This window comes from Neolamprologus brichardi, chromosome 20 (genome assembly GCF_056152115.1).
Source record: "Neolamprologus brichardi isolate AB-2024 chromosome 20, ASM5615211v1, whole genome shotgun sequence".
NCBI classification, from domain to species: domain Eukaryota; kingdom Metazoa; phylum Chordata; class Actinopteri; order Cichliformes; family Cichlidae; genus Neolamprologus; species Neolamprologus brichardi.
Genome location: NC_142123.1, coordinates 24499435 through 24516560, shown reverse-complemented (window position 1 = coordinate 24516560; position 17126 = coordinate 24499435). Strand labels below are relative to the sequence as shown.

At 39.9% G+C, this 17126-nt stretch overlaps 1 protein-coding gene across 2 annotated transcripts in view; it reads right to left on the bottom strand.

The window, feature by feature from the left end:
- The window catches only part of LOC102793078 (adenylate cyclase type 6-like), a 48549-nt gene that overhangs the window by 13678 nt on the left and 17745 nt on the right, over positions 1 to 17126 (bottom strand). For both annotated transcript variants that reach the window (XM_035910201.2, XM_035910200.2), the window contains exons 4-5: positions 1993 to 2142; positions 262 to 383 (exon numbers count right to left, since the gene is read on the bottom strand). In XM_035910201.2, the coding sequence (XP_035766094.2) occupies positions 262 to 383; positions 1993 to 2142 (272 nt within the window). The remainder of the gene's footprint in view (positions 1 to 261; positions 384 to 1992; positions 2143 to 17126) is intronic.

The following is a 17126-nucleotide window of genomic DNA, read 5'->3' as shown; positions in this document are numbered from 1 at the left end:
GTGTTTATGTGTGCACCAATGTGAGTTAGCCATTCTTAGGATGCATTTATGGTATGATTTTGTTTATTTTCTCTTCATTTTATGGGATTAACAAAATCCTAACAGGCTTTTTTATGCTTTACAATGTCACATGTTTTTCACTGTATCACAATATGATCTCTCTTACAACGATTATAGAAAAGAAAGACGATTTAGTAGCTAAAATCTGAATTCATGGGTTAAATGTTACGTTAGGTGTTGAGGCCACATGCCTCAGCTGACCTGACATTGTCGTGTTTCTGGATATAGATCTTATGAAACATCATGTCTTCCTTCTTGGCATTGATGTCAGCCTTCATCTCCATGGCAACATGCCTCGGCAACACTGAAAGCAACAGACGTTCCTGGAAATCACAAAAAATAAACAAGGAAATGCAGATCTTGTCAGTCACAATTTTGTGGTTACATTTCTATATATGTGTTTGTGCCTGTGTTCTTATTATCCCATTATTTACAGAGACATTTAGAACTCATATCTTAGAGTGAGTAGCTCTATCCAGATTTAGGCAGACAGGACGTGTTTTTTTCTGATTTGTCTAATAAGTGTTGTCAGTGCATCCAGAGCCTGATATGCTGCACTTTTCTGCGCCCCAGATGTTATCCTTAAACTATCAAAAATAAAAGGGTGCCCTTTCCTTTCATTATCATGAACATGTCGGCATTTTTCTTTCCATCGTTCATGGAGGAACATCCCGTCAGCAGCTGAAAATCCTTATCCTATCCATTTGAGAGACAAAAATATGTTTTTTAGTCCTCTGGATTCAGTAGCATGAGCTAAAAACTACATTTGTTTGAGGAAGTTACTTATTTCATTAATTCAGTTTGTCTGTTGGCAGGAGAACACAAAGATTAATGGACAGATTTGCAGTGAGTTTTGATAGTGAAATTTTTCCCAAGTTAGAAGAATCATTTGATTAGCCTTAGACAGATATACATATATTTCTTTATATAGTTTTATATAAAGATGTCTTTTGTAGGACCCAGGATTCTGTCGGAGCACCACACATGAAATGGATGTCAGCACTGAGCGTGTATTTATTAATACCCTGTTTTCTGGGTTGGTCTATTGATGCTGATCTCATATGCCTGTTGCTTCATTTTATGGACACTGTGCTGTGAGATGGTGCTAATTCTTGGGTTTAGAATAAAAAAGCCACTAGAATGTACCACTGTCATGCCTTTACAGTCTATTGCTTGTTATGCCTCTCTTCAGCCCTCCTCCATTGTTGATAAAGCCTTGGCTGGCTTAAGAGGGCCTCAACTTCCTGCTACATCTCATCATACTCTTCACTCAAATGTTATTCATGGTATGAGTTGCTATGTTTAAATTTATTAATTTAAACATAGCAACTGTTTCAAACAACTCTTGTCTCAATCTCTAGTTTTTGTTGCTGCTTCATACTGAACCACAGATAGTTCACTTTAACTGACATACATCTTTACAAAAAGATGAAATAAATGGACTGTGCAGGCCGTACGCTTTCAGAAAGAGTCAAAACATTTCAATAGTGTCTTTCAATAATGAAACTGTTTGAGTATGGTGGTGTTGGTGGAGAGCCCTCCTCCACACCAAAAGAGCTCATCAACAGCCAAACCAGGAATCAGCAAAGGTTCACGTGCAGGTATATGTACTCATAAATGTACTCATGTACATCTGATGTTCTTTTTCCTGGAGGACGTGCTTGTGTAAGTGATACTGTTCCAAGTAAAATAAGGGTGTTATATAGAATGTAGATAAACTCCTGACGATAAAAATGAGTCAAAGGTGTTTCCAGCATCTTGGAGAAAGCAACCACCATGAATTAGGAGTGTCGCTAAACGTCGCAACATCAACATCAAAACGATAGAACATTTATGTTCATTTCTAGTCATTAAACACTGACCCTGCAGAGAGACTCTTTGTGTTCTGTTGCAAATGAGTGCTGGGAGATAGAATTGTGTGTGCAGGTTTACCTGTTGTTGATTCTCCCTCTGCAGATGAAGCCGGGCCTGAATGTATCCTCTGGTCTCCTGGAAGGCTTGTCTCTGGGAAACCTCGGCAGGGTAGTGGGTACAGATGCCAATGATGTTGGTGCACAGGAAGATCAGGACATTAGCACTCACCTGGAGAGAGTGAATGGGGGGGAAAGAGATTATAAAGCATTAGAAAAGAAGAAGGAAGAGGAATAATTAAACATGCACTAGCAACGCAGCTTTTACTGCTAGAAAACGGTCTGTATTAGGTACTTTAATCTTTGTAACAGTAGTGGCAGTGATGCAAACAGACTCAGAGATACAGGTGTTCAACTTCACTTGTAATCCTTCCATAAAAGGACACAAAACAATAACTGATGGCAGGGTTTGTGTTACACTCATTGTAAGGGTGAAACTACGACACAAGCGGTGTGAGTTTCATTCTGCTGGTTACCTTTTTTGTCATTCTGACATTTCAGTTCTCTGTTTGTCTCAAGAGACTCATGACTGTTTGTGCATTGAGGCGCCTTTACACCGTGGGCCGTGTGTGAGAGAAACTTGGTAAAATATTCCATCGTCAGTCCAAAAATAAAAGTCCTAAATCACAGACGGCCGGTTTGAAGCTTTGCCGACCAAAATCGAGTCAAGACAGATGGTTTCCAGCAGGCTTCAGGAAGTAACAGAAACACTCACATCCTGTTAGAGCCAATGCTGATTTAATAAAATGCTGGCTGTTTTCTGTCAGCTATGGAGTCTCAAATAAACAGTAAAACAACAAATTAAAGTACTATAGAGGCAAATACTTCAAACAAAAAAAGCATGTTGTGTACTTTTCTCAGGTTTGCTGCAGGACAGATAAAAACAGCAGGCCAAGTGCAACCACAGGACCTGAACAAAAACATTAACACATAGTTAAAAATCACATAGTTAAAAATCAAACGAAGCCAGAGCATCATGTTTCATTCTGGCTTCGCTTCACTAGCTACCTGTGCTTTTTAGAGTCATCTCTGACTTTACTTTACGTCACCCCTACACTCCTGTCCGAACTCTCAGGTCATGTGACCTAAGCAGAAGCTCAGGGGGACAGAGCAGTCTATTGCTGCCCCGAGGTTATGGAATAAATTGCCTTTTTGCAGTTAGACTGTGACCAACCATGACCTAAAACTCGTCTTAAAACACAATTATACTTCCTTAGTATTGAGCCACTGCAATACAGAGATCTTACTTCTTTTTAGTGGATGGTGGTTGTTTTTAATCTGCTGCGGTGTGGCATGTGATCTGCATGTGATTGATTGTCAGGGCTACACGTCCGTACAGCTATTATTCTAGGATTCTTAGAAGTTCTTGTTCTCCTAAAGTCTCAGTAAAAACACCAACCTTCTTGTAATGGATGGTAAAACCCTCAATGTTTTTTGCAAGTAACAATAAACCGGTTGCCTCTGGGCGACCACTTTTTAGCTCAAATCAATTACACAGGTTTCCTGGTGGGACACAACCTGTCCCCTTGGTTGACCCCTTGGTTTGCTGCACTAATTTTAGACAGACTGGTTGACGTTTTTTATTCCCAACATATGAATATAACTAAAATAACAAGATTGGCTAAGGGTTGAAATAATCAGTGTTTAGTTGATGACAATAGATTGCTAGCACAATCACACATACAATCTGAGTCCGTCTCTGCGCCTCGTAGCTGGTGTATTCTGGTCCTATGTGAGAGCGAGGTTTCAGAGCGCGTCATTTTGCAGTTGAATCGTCAGTCTGCAGCAACTACATCGCTGTTTGTGGAGGAAGTTCAGAACTTCTGTTTCAGATGTTTAAGGTTCTGATTCGACTCTGAATGTAAGTACTTAAATCGAATTTCTGTGTATGTAGACGTTAACCGATTTGCTATTTTCACCAATCTGTCAGTTATTTGCAATATTATCACAAACAGATTGCATGTAACTACCAACTGAACCTCGTTCAATCACAAAATAATAGCAGATTGACTCCATCGTATCTTAGTCTTGACACATCAAAGTCCCTCTGAAGACAGCAGCTGACTGCAAGTTGTTGTAGACGTGCTCTTTAAAGACTCTTTAAAGGTGACAAGGTCACATATTAATGGTTGAAATCATTTTGGTTGTGTTGTGGTCTCCAAGCACCGTTTTCATTAGTGCGACTGTAGCATAAATAGATCACAAATGCTCATAGTGCAGATCACAGATCGAATATAGTCCAGGAAATCTGTAATGTGTAACATAAATGCTCTGAGCAAATGCCTGCTGATTAGAAGTCTAAATGAAATCTAAGTGGTTCAACCTGGCCAATGGAAGCACACGCCTGTTTTTTTAACATAACATTTGATCGACAGTTTATTTGGTTGCGAAATGATTGTGATCAAACTGCTACACAGCAACCACTCTGCAGGTAAACAGACTAGTATTACTGGAATAAAGGCATCATTATGCTGTTCCTGTATGTCCACATTTAAATGATGTTTCTCATAATCGTGATCAGACTATTTGTATAAGCCTTTGGATAGTCAAAATCCAATCTCTGTACAGATGCCTGGAAAAGTCATTGTCTGCCACCATGTAACATTTATTAATAAACAGAATAAACGTTACATGGTGCAAATTCAGACCGAATATGAACTAGGACTTAAACAGATTAGAACACTGCTTCTTCTGAATATTTATATTCATTTCACATATATTTATTTTTAAATAATTTCTCCAAAACTAGTAACACACACACACACACACACACACACACAACCCCGTTCAGCTATCTTAGTGAGGACCTTCATTGACATAATGGTTTCCCTAGCCCCTTACCCTAACCATTAAAAATGAATGCCTAACCCTAACCCTTACCCTATACCTAACCATAACCTAATTGTAACCCTGACACTATAACCACATTTTGAGCCTCTAAAAGGCCTTCAAACTTGTGAGGACCGGTGAGTGCGTCCTCACAAGATAGCTAGACAGGATTACACACACACACACACACACACACACACACACACACACACACACACACACACACACACACACACACACACTTCCTGACAGGAAATGGTCCTGATTGTGGGATCTGTTGTCCCCTCTACCCCTCACAGCCCACTGACCACTTAATAATATTTGCAGCTTGGCTGTGTGCTGCTATCTTATTTTGAAGTGTTTGTGGTTTAAAGCGCTGCTGCCATGGGATAACCCCCAGTATCCAAAAAAAATAATACAAATGTCCCCAAACGCATCATGGGGATTGCTGCTGACCCCACATAAGACCACTTCCTTCAGAGATGTGCTCTTGTTTACAGCTTAAACGTGACGCCGCTCACGGTAGAGGATACACTTGGACAGTAACAAAGGTTCTGTGCACCAGAAGGAAACCCAGAGATGATACATCCTGCATCAAATATCAACAGGAGCAAAGAAACAGATTTTAGGCCTGTAAAGCGGAAACTTCAATCCAAAATATTTTGTCTGTGTTACCCAGCGGTTTTTAACACGGAAATCTGCTTTCCAGTCCTTCTGCTTAGTGTCTTTCTGTCACCAAGTGTATCACACACTGACATCTTCTGGGTGGAAATGGAAATACACAGAGATACTTTGTGCTTCAGGTAATGCTTTAAACATACCTTAGAAACAAAAAAACAGACAAAACAAGACCACGAAAGAGCAAAGACAGCACTTTTCTTCAACTATGTAATAGCTATTTTACACTTACTTTGACCCTGTTCTTTATTTTATCTATGCAAACACATAAAAGATTCCTTATTAAAAGCTTGTTTAAAAACAAAACATAATAGAAGTCAGCAAACCTTTGTGCACTGTTAGGTATTTTTGGAAAACAGTTCAAGAATTTAGGCGCTCCTGAGTCCCGTGTTGTCATGGTCTCCGTTTTAATTGTTGGTTTTGTTGTTTCTTTGTGTTTTTATTTACTCCTGCCTTTTGTGTTGCTACACCTCTGTCATTGACTTGAGTGTTTCATGTCTCGGTGTTAGTCATTTTCCCTGCGAGAGGCTCGCGACCTGTTCGGGATTCACCCTGAACAGAGCCCTGAATTTGATAAGCAGAAGATGGATGGATGGATGGATGGATGGATATTTTTGTAAATGATGGAAATTGTAAAACCACAACAAGACATTTAGTGTTATAAAGTTAAGATAAGGGTTAGAAGCCAGAAGCAGCCATTATGGAGGTTTGGAATGCTGACTTGGGGATACAGAGACCTGCCACCTTGCTCTCTTAGACTAAAATTCATAAATACTATTGTGCTCAGTATAGTTGTTGATACTGACATCAGTACAGTCAGCTAAAGTATTTTATATGCTGCAAGACCATCAGAAAATGATTTTCTGTTAGTGACATACAGAAAACAGGTTTCTGGACAGTGGTCAAGCTGTTGCTAATAGATTGTTACAGCCTCTGGAAAAAACGTAACAAGATTTGGTTTAAAACCTATTTTTTCCAAACCCCATGATGGACTAAAACAATAAATTATATTATGGTGAGCAAAATGAGAGCCAGACTTTATGTGATTTTATGTTAAATAGAATAAGCCATGCAAGTACTGAAACAACCAAAATGTGCTGAAATCAAAGATCACTAGACTAGATAATGGTATTAACTGTGTGCATTTTACTTTATAGTCAGGTTTGGCATGCATGTCTCAGTGGATTGTTTCCAAATTCTTTGAATGTCTGTATTCATCAGTGAGCACATATTGTTGAAAGTAAATAGAGAGATTTTACATTACCTGACTTACATCAAGGCTAAGACTAGGTTAATGCTGTACAACGAGCGCCTTAGGCCTGTCATAACACGTGGCTCGGTTTTGGAAATGCTGCTTCACAGCACGAGGTGATTTAGAATTCGTTTGCTTAATCTCAGACTCGGTAACCCAAAAGAGATTCTTAATCTCAAGACTTTCACTTGCTGGTTAAGTAAAGGTTAAAAGAGTCTGAAAACACATTTCTGCAAAAACTTGTTATCCTTTAATGTTAAGTAGTGCCTTTAGGGTGTCTGTTTAGCTCACCGAGTTGAGCAGGTGACCCATATGACGTAAGGCTTGGGTTTGAATCTGCCCCGAGGCCGTTTACTCTGTGCCTTCCCTGTTCTGTCTCCTCTCCACTGTCCTAACACAATAACGTCTAAAAGCCCCCCCCCCCCCCAAAAAAAATAGAACCTTTAAAGGTACAGCCAGATAGCTCAACCTTTGCAGCTTAATAGACTAGAGTCGCTCACATGTGGAAACGGTACTTTAAAGTTAATGCTGGGAATCTTCAATCTCATTTTCCAAAATTATAATACATTTTTTTAATCCCATCCTCAGACAGGATCGACTATTCCTCCTCATGAGTGGTTTTAATTTCTATCCTAATTTCTGAAGTGTCACTGGCTTCTTTAAACATTCTGCACGTTATGTGTTTGTGAATTTCTTTTATTGCGGCTTTATGATTTTTTTAAAATTTGATTTCTTATTTTTTTAATTTAATTTTTATTTAAGTGCACAAATTGAGAGTACTTGCTAAAAAAAAAAAAAAAGAACAGCCTTTCTACTGTCCCAACACTGATCAAAAGAATCCTGCTTAAGTAGAGAGTTTGCATGATTAAATATATATATATAAATATATATATATTGCAGCTGGAAAGTAATTCTAAGAATAGCAGCAGAGGATTAAGGTAAGCCAAGGTGACATAGTTTACAGAGCATCACAGACATGAGAATAGAAGCAGATGGGTAATGGGGACAGGAGTTTAAAAAGAAAGTAAACACAGGGCAGGGCAAAAAAAAACAAAAAAAAAGAGAAAGAAAGAAAGCACATAATGGATAACGCAGATAAAACTGAAGAATGACAGATGTTGAGGGGAGGAAGGAAATTAGTGGTAAAAACAGAAGCGGCATGAGGAAGGAAAAAGACAATGTGTGGATGACAGGAATAAGAAGCGTCCCAGTAAGAAAGGGAGGGAGGGAGAGGACAGATATGGGCCACAGTGACATTAGGCAGATGGCTCAGAGCGCTCAGCTCTGTTTACATTACTCTCACTGTTCAAGCAAAAACAGGCATGAGACAAAAGTGAAACCTGCAGCACGATGCATGTCTGCAGGTGAGAGCGGCCCGTCGGTCTGAACGTGGGTGCAGCTGAGACTTCTCTACATGCGAGCGGGTCTTCTTTCCAATATTTAATGAGCTGCAGTATTTATCTGTTGAGATCCATTTAACGTCCGCATCGCACTCCAAGCGTCTGAGCGTGCAGCCTTCAAACTAATTGCTTGCTTTTCTCAAGAGGGCACAGGCTAGTGGGTTTACAGAGTACACAGTAAAGTCCTGTGTTTACGCAACAGCACTCCACCTCTTTAGCAGCTCGGCTTGGCAGCGTTTACCTGCTACCTGTAAAAGGCCACCACACCTGCTCGTGTCCTCTAAGTTCAACAACACCCTCATTTATCTAAGGGCGTCACTTTTCCCAGTTTAATCCGGCGCCATTATAATCTCGCCACTACGCATCAGCAGGTGAGCTTCACGACTGGACTGAATTACCAGCTCGGCTTACAGCCCACTATAAACGTTATATTCGGTTTGCGAAGACCGAAATGTATCACTGTAGCCACTGGAACGTCATATAGTTTTGTTTTTGCCATAAAAGCAGTTGTCATTTTCCCGTGGGTGACATGATGGAAGCAGCCGGCCAGTCTGTGGAGAGGACCTCAGCCTAATCCCTGGATATCAAAATGGCATTATGTAAGAGCTGCTCAGATCTACACAGGAAAGCCAAAACAGCAGTAACACTGGCTATTCTGCAGCATAGATTAAAATGCACTTAGTCACAGAAAGCCCCCATCAGCTTACAAAGAACACGAGGGTATAATCAATAAATGATCAGCATGACTGTATGGATGCATTGCTGAATCAATAACAACCTTAGTACAAAACAAGCAGGGTGTTGCTCTCATATTAACCTCCAGAGTTAATATGTAAATAAAAAAAGACTGCGTAATTGTTTATCAGTAATAATCTAAAACTGCTGAACTTTGTCATCATGAGCTGAGAAATTTAGATTTAAAAAAATTATTTATTTATATTTATTGATTATAAAAGTACATTTTTTGCTATGATAGAGGAGTGCTTAATTAAATAAATATCAAATATGGCTATAGAATTATGGAAAAATGCAGAAAACAGTGCAATATTAAAGAACAACAGTATTAAAGATCTACTGATGTCAGAACATCTGTAAAAACTAATGCTCTTAAGTTTGACAAATTCTCTCAAATGGCTTCAGCTAAGAGTTGGACCTATAGCTGATAAAGAAAGACTTTCATCTTTTAAAAGATAAGCTAAATTCACTTATATTGAAAAAAGAAAGACAAAAAGTAAAAGTGAATATGGTTACAAACCTCATTAATTACTAAAGAAAAGTAAGAAATGCTGTCTCTGCTAAGATGATGGCTCATAATTATGATTAAAATTAGTTGCACTAAGCATTTCAACTGCAGCCTCTCAGCAAGGTATTAAAGTCAGTAGGAGTCGTCCTCTGGGGATCACGAATGCTTGTACAAAATGTCATGGAAATCCATTGAAAAGCTGCTCGCATTTCCGTCCCCAGAGCCACGCAGCCAGCAAGGCTAAAATTAAACACACACACTAAACAAATGAAGTGCTACATTTGTGTCATCACTTGTGCTGTATGTGTAAGCATTTGTCACAACAGCAACACTACACCTTTTCTTCTCCTCCAATCAAAGCGAAGCTCCGAAGCTGCCAGGCGAGCCAGCGAGAATAAGAGGAGGGGGGTGGTGGGCTAATGGAATATCCAGAAAATGTATTTAGAATTTCTCTCATCCTTTTATGATGGGTTCAGCACGGCGGCCATTTACTTTAACAGGAAGTCTGCGGTCCTGACAGCGAGCCTATAAACATTGACTTTTAAGGCCATCGGGCCCCTTTTCAGACTGACAAAGAGGGTTCTTTAAAGAGGAGAGAGAAATGCGTGACAATACGGACAAATGACATGTTTGAAAGTGTCCAATGAGACTAAAACAAATTTAGTGCATCAGAACGACATTATTTATAACAGAAATATTTTTACATTAGCAATTGATCACACAGTTTCAAATCCAGGGAAAGGGATCTCTTGTAGCTGCTCAGCTGCACACACATCTCTACGAGGGATTTAAATGTTTTTTTTAGCTTCAACTTTGGTTTACTTCACTGTAGCAGGAAGCTGTTATTAATGAAAAACACTTTAAATCCACAAATTGGAAAGTTAAAGAATAGCTCATGAGTATGGGGGAGTATTTACCCTTTAAAAGCCTGATAAAATTCCTCAAGAGGCAGCGAAGAACAGAAAAAGAAAACAGAGCAAGGGTCCTTGAACTTTCGATGCCAAATAAAAAGGAACCACACAGGAAAGACGCACAAGTCAAACACATTTAGTGAGTGTTTGTTATGTGTCGGTTAAACGATGGTGGTTTGTGTCGGCAGACGTCATTTTTATGCTGGTTTATAGTATTTTAACCTTTGCCTAGGCGACTGTAACAATTCAACAATTCATTCGTCTGTGTTAAGACGTTTTAGTCTGATTAAAAAATATTTAGAAAAGTGAAATGAACTGTGGATGAATGAAATGTGCAGCAGAGCCTTCCCTCCTTGTCATTCGAGGGCCCCTTAAAATGTTACCAGGAGATTCCAGGATTTTTTTTTTTTGTGGGGTGACACAGGGGACACCCAGAACAAGGCGAGGGGGGAGGGATACTCCACTGGGACATATTATCCCTACAGAGCACTTCACTCTCAGTCACTCTCAGAGATTGCGGGGTCACTTCTGGTTCCTAGCTTACAAAAGCAGAACGGGATGCAGAGCCCTCAGCTATCAGGCTCCTCTCCAGTGGAACCAGTTCCCAGTTTGGATTCAGAGGACAGACACCCTCCCTAGTTTTAAAACAGACCTCAAATCTTTCCTTTTTGATAAAGCTTATAGTCAGAGCTGGATCAGGGGGACATGAATTATTCCTTACTTATGCTGCTTTTGGCTCGGACACTTAAAATTTCTTTTCCACTTCCATCTTTTATGCATTTCCGTGCATGAAGTTTTGTATTCCCTCTCCCATAGTTTGTTTTTTGTCCTTGTCTATCTATACTCCCCTCCCCCTTCCTGTAATAAGGGTGTTCTTCCTTCCCACTGTTACCAAGTGCTACCATAGAGGTTCATTTATTCTCGAGAACAAGAAAGCGCTTTGAGGTAACTTCTGTTATAAATCAGCACTATATTAATAAAACTGAATGGAAATGAACTGAATTACAAAGCTAGGGAGCTTTATCCATAATAATAAAAGCATTTATTAGTAGAATTTGTTTTTTAAAACGGACAAAAAAGAACCCCAAAAATTGATTCTGTTCATCAGCTTTTTGGGTCTTATTTTACCTGGATGATTGAGCATGCACCAAGACAAGATATAAATCCCATGGAGGTTCAGACTTAGTGGAGTAGAAGCAGAAAGTCAGATAGGATAGAAATACTAGTAAGCAGTATTTCTACAAGTACAAATATTTCCATAAGGTACTTCAGTAAGGTACTAAGTTACTACTAGCTGAATGACACTAGAGGGCTATAAGATTTTGAGGGGGGAGAGAGCAGTTCCACGCCACCCCCACCATCTTAACATGCACCTGCCTTCAAACAGGGTGGACTTTGATTTTTTAAAATGGAAATATAAGACGTATAAGAAAAGATGAGGGTGATAACAGGTTTGGCAGAAACTGTTTTTACTGTTGACTCAGAAAAATCCAGTATTTGTAGTGCAAATTTAAAGGCCAAGAACAAAGAAAAAGTGCTGAGCAGATAAAGGAATTAAATTACTTAACACTTCACTCCCAAACAGACAGTTCAGTGATGCTGATATCTGGCACTCACAAGCCAGTTTCATTACAAACCACACCCCCGCCTCAAAGCAACTAAGGTTACAGTGCAAAGTCCAAGCGTCTCTTTCTTTTCTTCTCGGTATGTTCACATGGCGCAGCAGTAGGTGACCTGCCACCCCCTCCTTTAATCCCCCATCCTGCTCCCCATCCTTCTTAACAATACTCAGCCCACACCCAACCCGGTGCACAACAAGGCGTTTGTGTGCATGAGTGTACAAAACTATCAGATCACGGATGACCTTAACTAAATTTCCCACTGACACACGATATTACTACTGCACCACTTTGTTTATCCAGACCTCTTTAAGTGACAAGTCAGTTGACAAAAGGCAGTGAAATGAAACCGAGCACCAAAGGCTCTCTCTCTCTCTCTCTCAGGATGTGAAAATTATACTTATAATCCCTTTAGACTGGCTGTAAGCAAGAAAATATGACGTGTTTCAACTTTTTAACCGAGATGGTCAGATTGGAAACAAGCTTTGCTGTGACGTCCGTACAGGTATTATGTTCGGTCTCGTGACTTAACGTTCAGGTAAAAAGAGCTCATTGTTGGCCTTGTTCTACGTGGAAGACCGAGACCTGATGATTTTTGCATATATCTCGATGTTGTTCAGGCATCCTCTCCTTCCCTCTCTCGCTCTTCCTCAGCGTGAGCTTCTCTCTCAGTCTTGTGAAAGGTTCTGCTTAGTGCTGGCCCGAAACTTACACCCACGGAGGCTGTGAATTATCAGAGATGGCAACGCAGCCTTCACTTAGCAACTATCACCCACATTCCTCAGCCTCACTCCAAAGACCTGCAGTCCCCCCCCCCTCCCAGATTTGGGGAGGGTGCAGAGTGGGGGACCAGCCGAGGAGGGGGAGGTAATGTGTGCTTGGCTGGTGTCTTTGTCAACATACCAAAGTCAGAGGAACATATTGCATTTTCAGGATGCTCTGGCCCTGATTTCCCTCCTATGAGCAACTCTTCATCAATATATATATATATTTATTTTTTTTTTTTACTCACCAAGTCATTGAGAAGCTGCTAAAAGGTCACTTAGAGATTAAAAATGTTCAAGATGAATGCATTCGATCGACGCACCTTTCAGATTTTTTGTTTCTTAGGTTATGCATTAACAAGCTTGTATTAAAGTAAGATTCTTAATGCAAGATTAAATAAATTGGACACCGTTCCTCTCTATTGGAATCATCTTTTGCATTTGGTTTATAAACCGTCATCATTTTTTATTTTAGCACTTCATTGCTATTCATTTCATCTCCATTGTGTTATGTGCTCAGCAGTCACTTAGTTGTGCCGAGAAAATTTTCCCCACAGCATTACATCCTCACCTCCAATAGCATTAACCGTTGATACCCTGTATTTTCTCATTGAGAGTGGAACATATACATACATAGTGTTAACTGTTTATTTAGTCTAAGCCAAAAGTTTGAAACTCTGAGAGCATTTTAACCTTCTTACTGACAGACATCACCCACGGCCTGCCCCACTACACCAAAGTAACAGGTGAAGCATTAACTGACACCATTACATTAAAAAAGTTCCTGTTTTTTCACAGTAGATTATCATTATTGACTAAATCAATAAACTCAAACGAAATAATAAGCAATTCATTTAAGTATCTAATGGTCTGCTAACTCTTAATTGTGGAAATAAAACTGGATCACTTAGCTAGCTTGTAAACAGACATTCGAGTGAACAAACACACAGCTTAAGCTTTTCCAACATGTACAGAAATCATTAAGCCTAAGCATCTGTCTGTGAGAGTGGCTTTGCAAAATGTCAATTAATCGACGAACTCTCTCGACGTCGCTTCACCTCAAAGAGCTTGGCGTTGTCCCTAAATACACTGAGAGCATTTCAAGGAGACACGGAAAAAAATTATTTACCTAGAGCGAAAACTGCGCGACAAACAAGATTCTGAATTTATTTATTAAGACTTTCTCCCAGAGGGAGTGGTGAATGATGGGATATTATTGTGGAAACGATCCCAGCAAGAGTGCAAGTCAGAGGCTATCAGCCTTTGAGAAGCATCTGGAAGTCCTTAGAACATCTGTGTTAGATCAGGCTCTGCAAACCACACTCTCGCACCTCAAACACAATGACAGCGTTTCAGTCCCCACAAAACCTAAGAGTCTCTCCCGTAGGTTGACTCTTATCTTTCCTCGAGTGGGCAGGTTATTTATTTCCATATTCTTTCATTTCATTTATTTATTTTTTTCCCGCCTGCTCTGACTTGCGCTCGCTGTCACTTTCAGCCTTTGTGAAAGAGTCTGTGTGTGTTTGGTGCCAGGCAGCTGCTGGGTTTGTGTACTCAGCCTGAGCCTCATGTCTACATGCAGCTCACACTGCCCTTATCTGAAATGACCAGAAACACATCAACAGATAAATATTCAAGCCCCGCCTGCTCATTCTGCTCCCTGGCTCGGCCGGGTGGTCTACGAGCGGAGCGTCAGCCGCTGAGACACATTTAAAATCTTTTTAAACAGTTTGGAGTGTGGTCACCTGTGCAGTCCCGTCGTGCCTGTAACTTGTCAGAAGCAGTAAAGTTGTGATGAACAGCAGAGCAGAGTTTCCCAGGAAATCCTTTTTTCCACGACACCTTTAATCAAACTGTTTAAAACACAGTTTCCAAATTCTGTCATCCTGTCTGTCTAAACCTGACAAGAATCAGCGTCATTTAAACAGAAATAGCACTTTCTCGTGCAAATACGGTTCAGTTTGCTAATAATTAAAGTACAATGTGAGCACTTTGCATACTCGTCAAGAAAACATTTACCAGCTGCAAAAGAAGATTTTCAAAAAGTCATCCACTCTCTTCTGTTTGTCCATTTCTATACAAGAAACAAAAACAGATCTGATTAATTTTTTTTAATATAGTAAGTCGCTTTGTGGGATTGCATAAAACAATGTCCTTCCATGAGTGGAAATTTAAGTATGACTCAAAGAAACGTGCTTCAGACCAAACACAGTCTAGAATCAAAGAGCCACGTTTACTCAGAAATCATTTATGCAGATACCTTTCCACCAGGCAACAATAAAACATTTCTTCATTATTTATTACTTGCAGCTTGCCTTAGTTACTGAATAAAGTAGGTTTTTAGTATATTGGACTCTCTGCAGTCCTGTGAAAAATGACACTACATCACACGACTTCATAGCTTGTAGAACCACCTTTAGCACCAGTAACTTCATATAATTGTCGTCTATATGGCTTCATCAGTCTCTCTTGTTGTGGAGGAATTTTGTTTTCCTCTGTTTTACACTATACTACTTTACAATACAGCTTCAGTTCACTGAGGTTTGCGGGCATTCATTCATGCATAACTTTGGCACACAGAGGATTTCATGGTTGACTCAACGACTGCAAGGTGCCCAGGTCCTGTGGCCTGAAAAACAAGTCCACATCATCACCTCTTCCCCTCTGACTGACAGCTAGCTGTGTGAGGTGTTTGTGCTGACACGCTGTATTTTGTATTTTTGCCTTGCATTATTATTTACAGTGTTATTATTCTGGTCAAAGATCTCCATCTTGGGCTCGTCTGTCCAAAGGACAATTCTATAGAAATCTTGTGGGTTCGAAGCTGGGCAACATTGTGATAACACACACCTGAATGCTCCAGACCAATAAAACAGCTTTTATATAGGTGCTCACACTTGCTGATGATTAATTAATAAAGTGCACCAGATTAGCAGCACCTGGCTGCTATTTACCCACTTAATTCCCATGGAAGCAAAAAGGAAGTACTAAGTTTTCTTAGTTTTAGAGTTATAAATGGAAAAAAAAAGGAAAACTGATGGCTCATGTTATATCTGAATACTTTTACGCAACTGTTCCTGCTCTCAAAAGTGTAACTTATTTGCAAAGCCGGCAACAATATGTTTACTTGTAACAAATATTGTTTTGAAGCTTGACTGCACTGCCAGACCAACTCTTTCACTCACTCAGATGTCTATTAATAAATCTGCCTGTTGGTTTTAATGCATTAATGCCAAATCACAACAACAGTCGCCTCAAGGTGCTTAATATTGTAAGTTAGACCCTACAATAATACATACAGAGAAAAACCCAACAATCATAGGACCCCATATGTGCAAGCACTTTGGTGACAGTCGGAAGGAAAAACTCCCTTTTAACAGGAAGAAACCTCCGGCAGAACCAGGCTCAGGGAGGGGCGGGGCGATCTGCCGCGACTGGTTGGGGTGAGAGAAGGAAGACAAGACAAAAGGCATACTGTGGGAGAGCCAGGGATTAATAACAGGTATATTCAATGCAGAGAGGTCTATTAACACATAGTGAGTGAGAAAGATGACTGAAGAAGAAACACTCAACGCAAATACTCACATGAAGCAACTTATTCTTACTGAGCATTTTAAAACTCCTTACCCATCAGTTTTTGTAAGCAGGGACAGAGACAAGCTGGGGGTCCTAACACTGAAAAACTATGCAACACACACATTTCCTTTGGCAACCAGGCGGGTGTGACTTCTGTGGAGAGAGTGCGACTTTTTAAAAAAAAAAAGAAAAAAAACAAAAAAAGAAGAGGGTTCTGGCACTAGAGCTGCAAAAACCTTTATCATTTATTTTAATGGCAACAAAATCTCCATAAGAAGAAAATCAAGACCCGTTTCGCACAATCATCAAGTTGTCTGGAATACGTGGGACCCCCCGCAACGACGCACGGCCCGGCAGACTGAGGAATAACTGCTGTGATAAAACAAGAAGCCTCATAGAGGAGTTACATCAGTATTAGAGGAACGTAAAGGAGATGCAATTAGCAATAAAGCCAATTATTGGCACCCAGAAAAGAAATCTGTATAAATAACAGAACCGTGCAAGGCCGACGATTCAAGCAAGTGAACTTTCTTTAAAAGCTGTTTGTCTTTAACCTCTTAGGACCTGGTGTCCACATATGTGGACATCACATTTTGGGTTATTTAGACTAAAATACTCAATTTTGCTCTACATGGGCCTGATATCCACTTATACTGCTACTGTTCTATCAAAATTTTAAACGAATATCCTCATATATGGCTCTTATTTTTCTTAAAAACAAAAATAAGGTTGAAAAATAAAAATCTGGTAATTCTTTGTTTTTACATTCATCGGGCCTCAATATGCCCAAATATCAAAGAGAAATTAAAAATGCATGTCGTGGAAGAGTTCGGGTCTTAGGAGGTTAAGGCCTAAAACACACTCGCCGTTTCCACTGCAGTTGG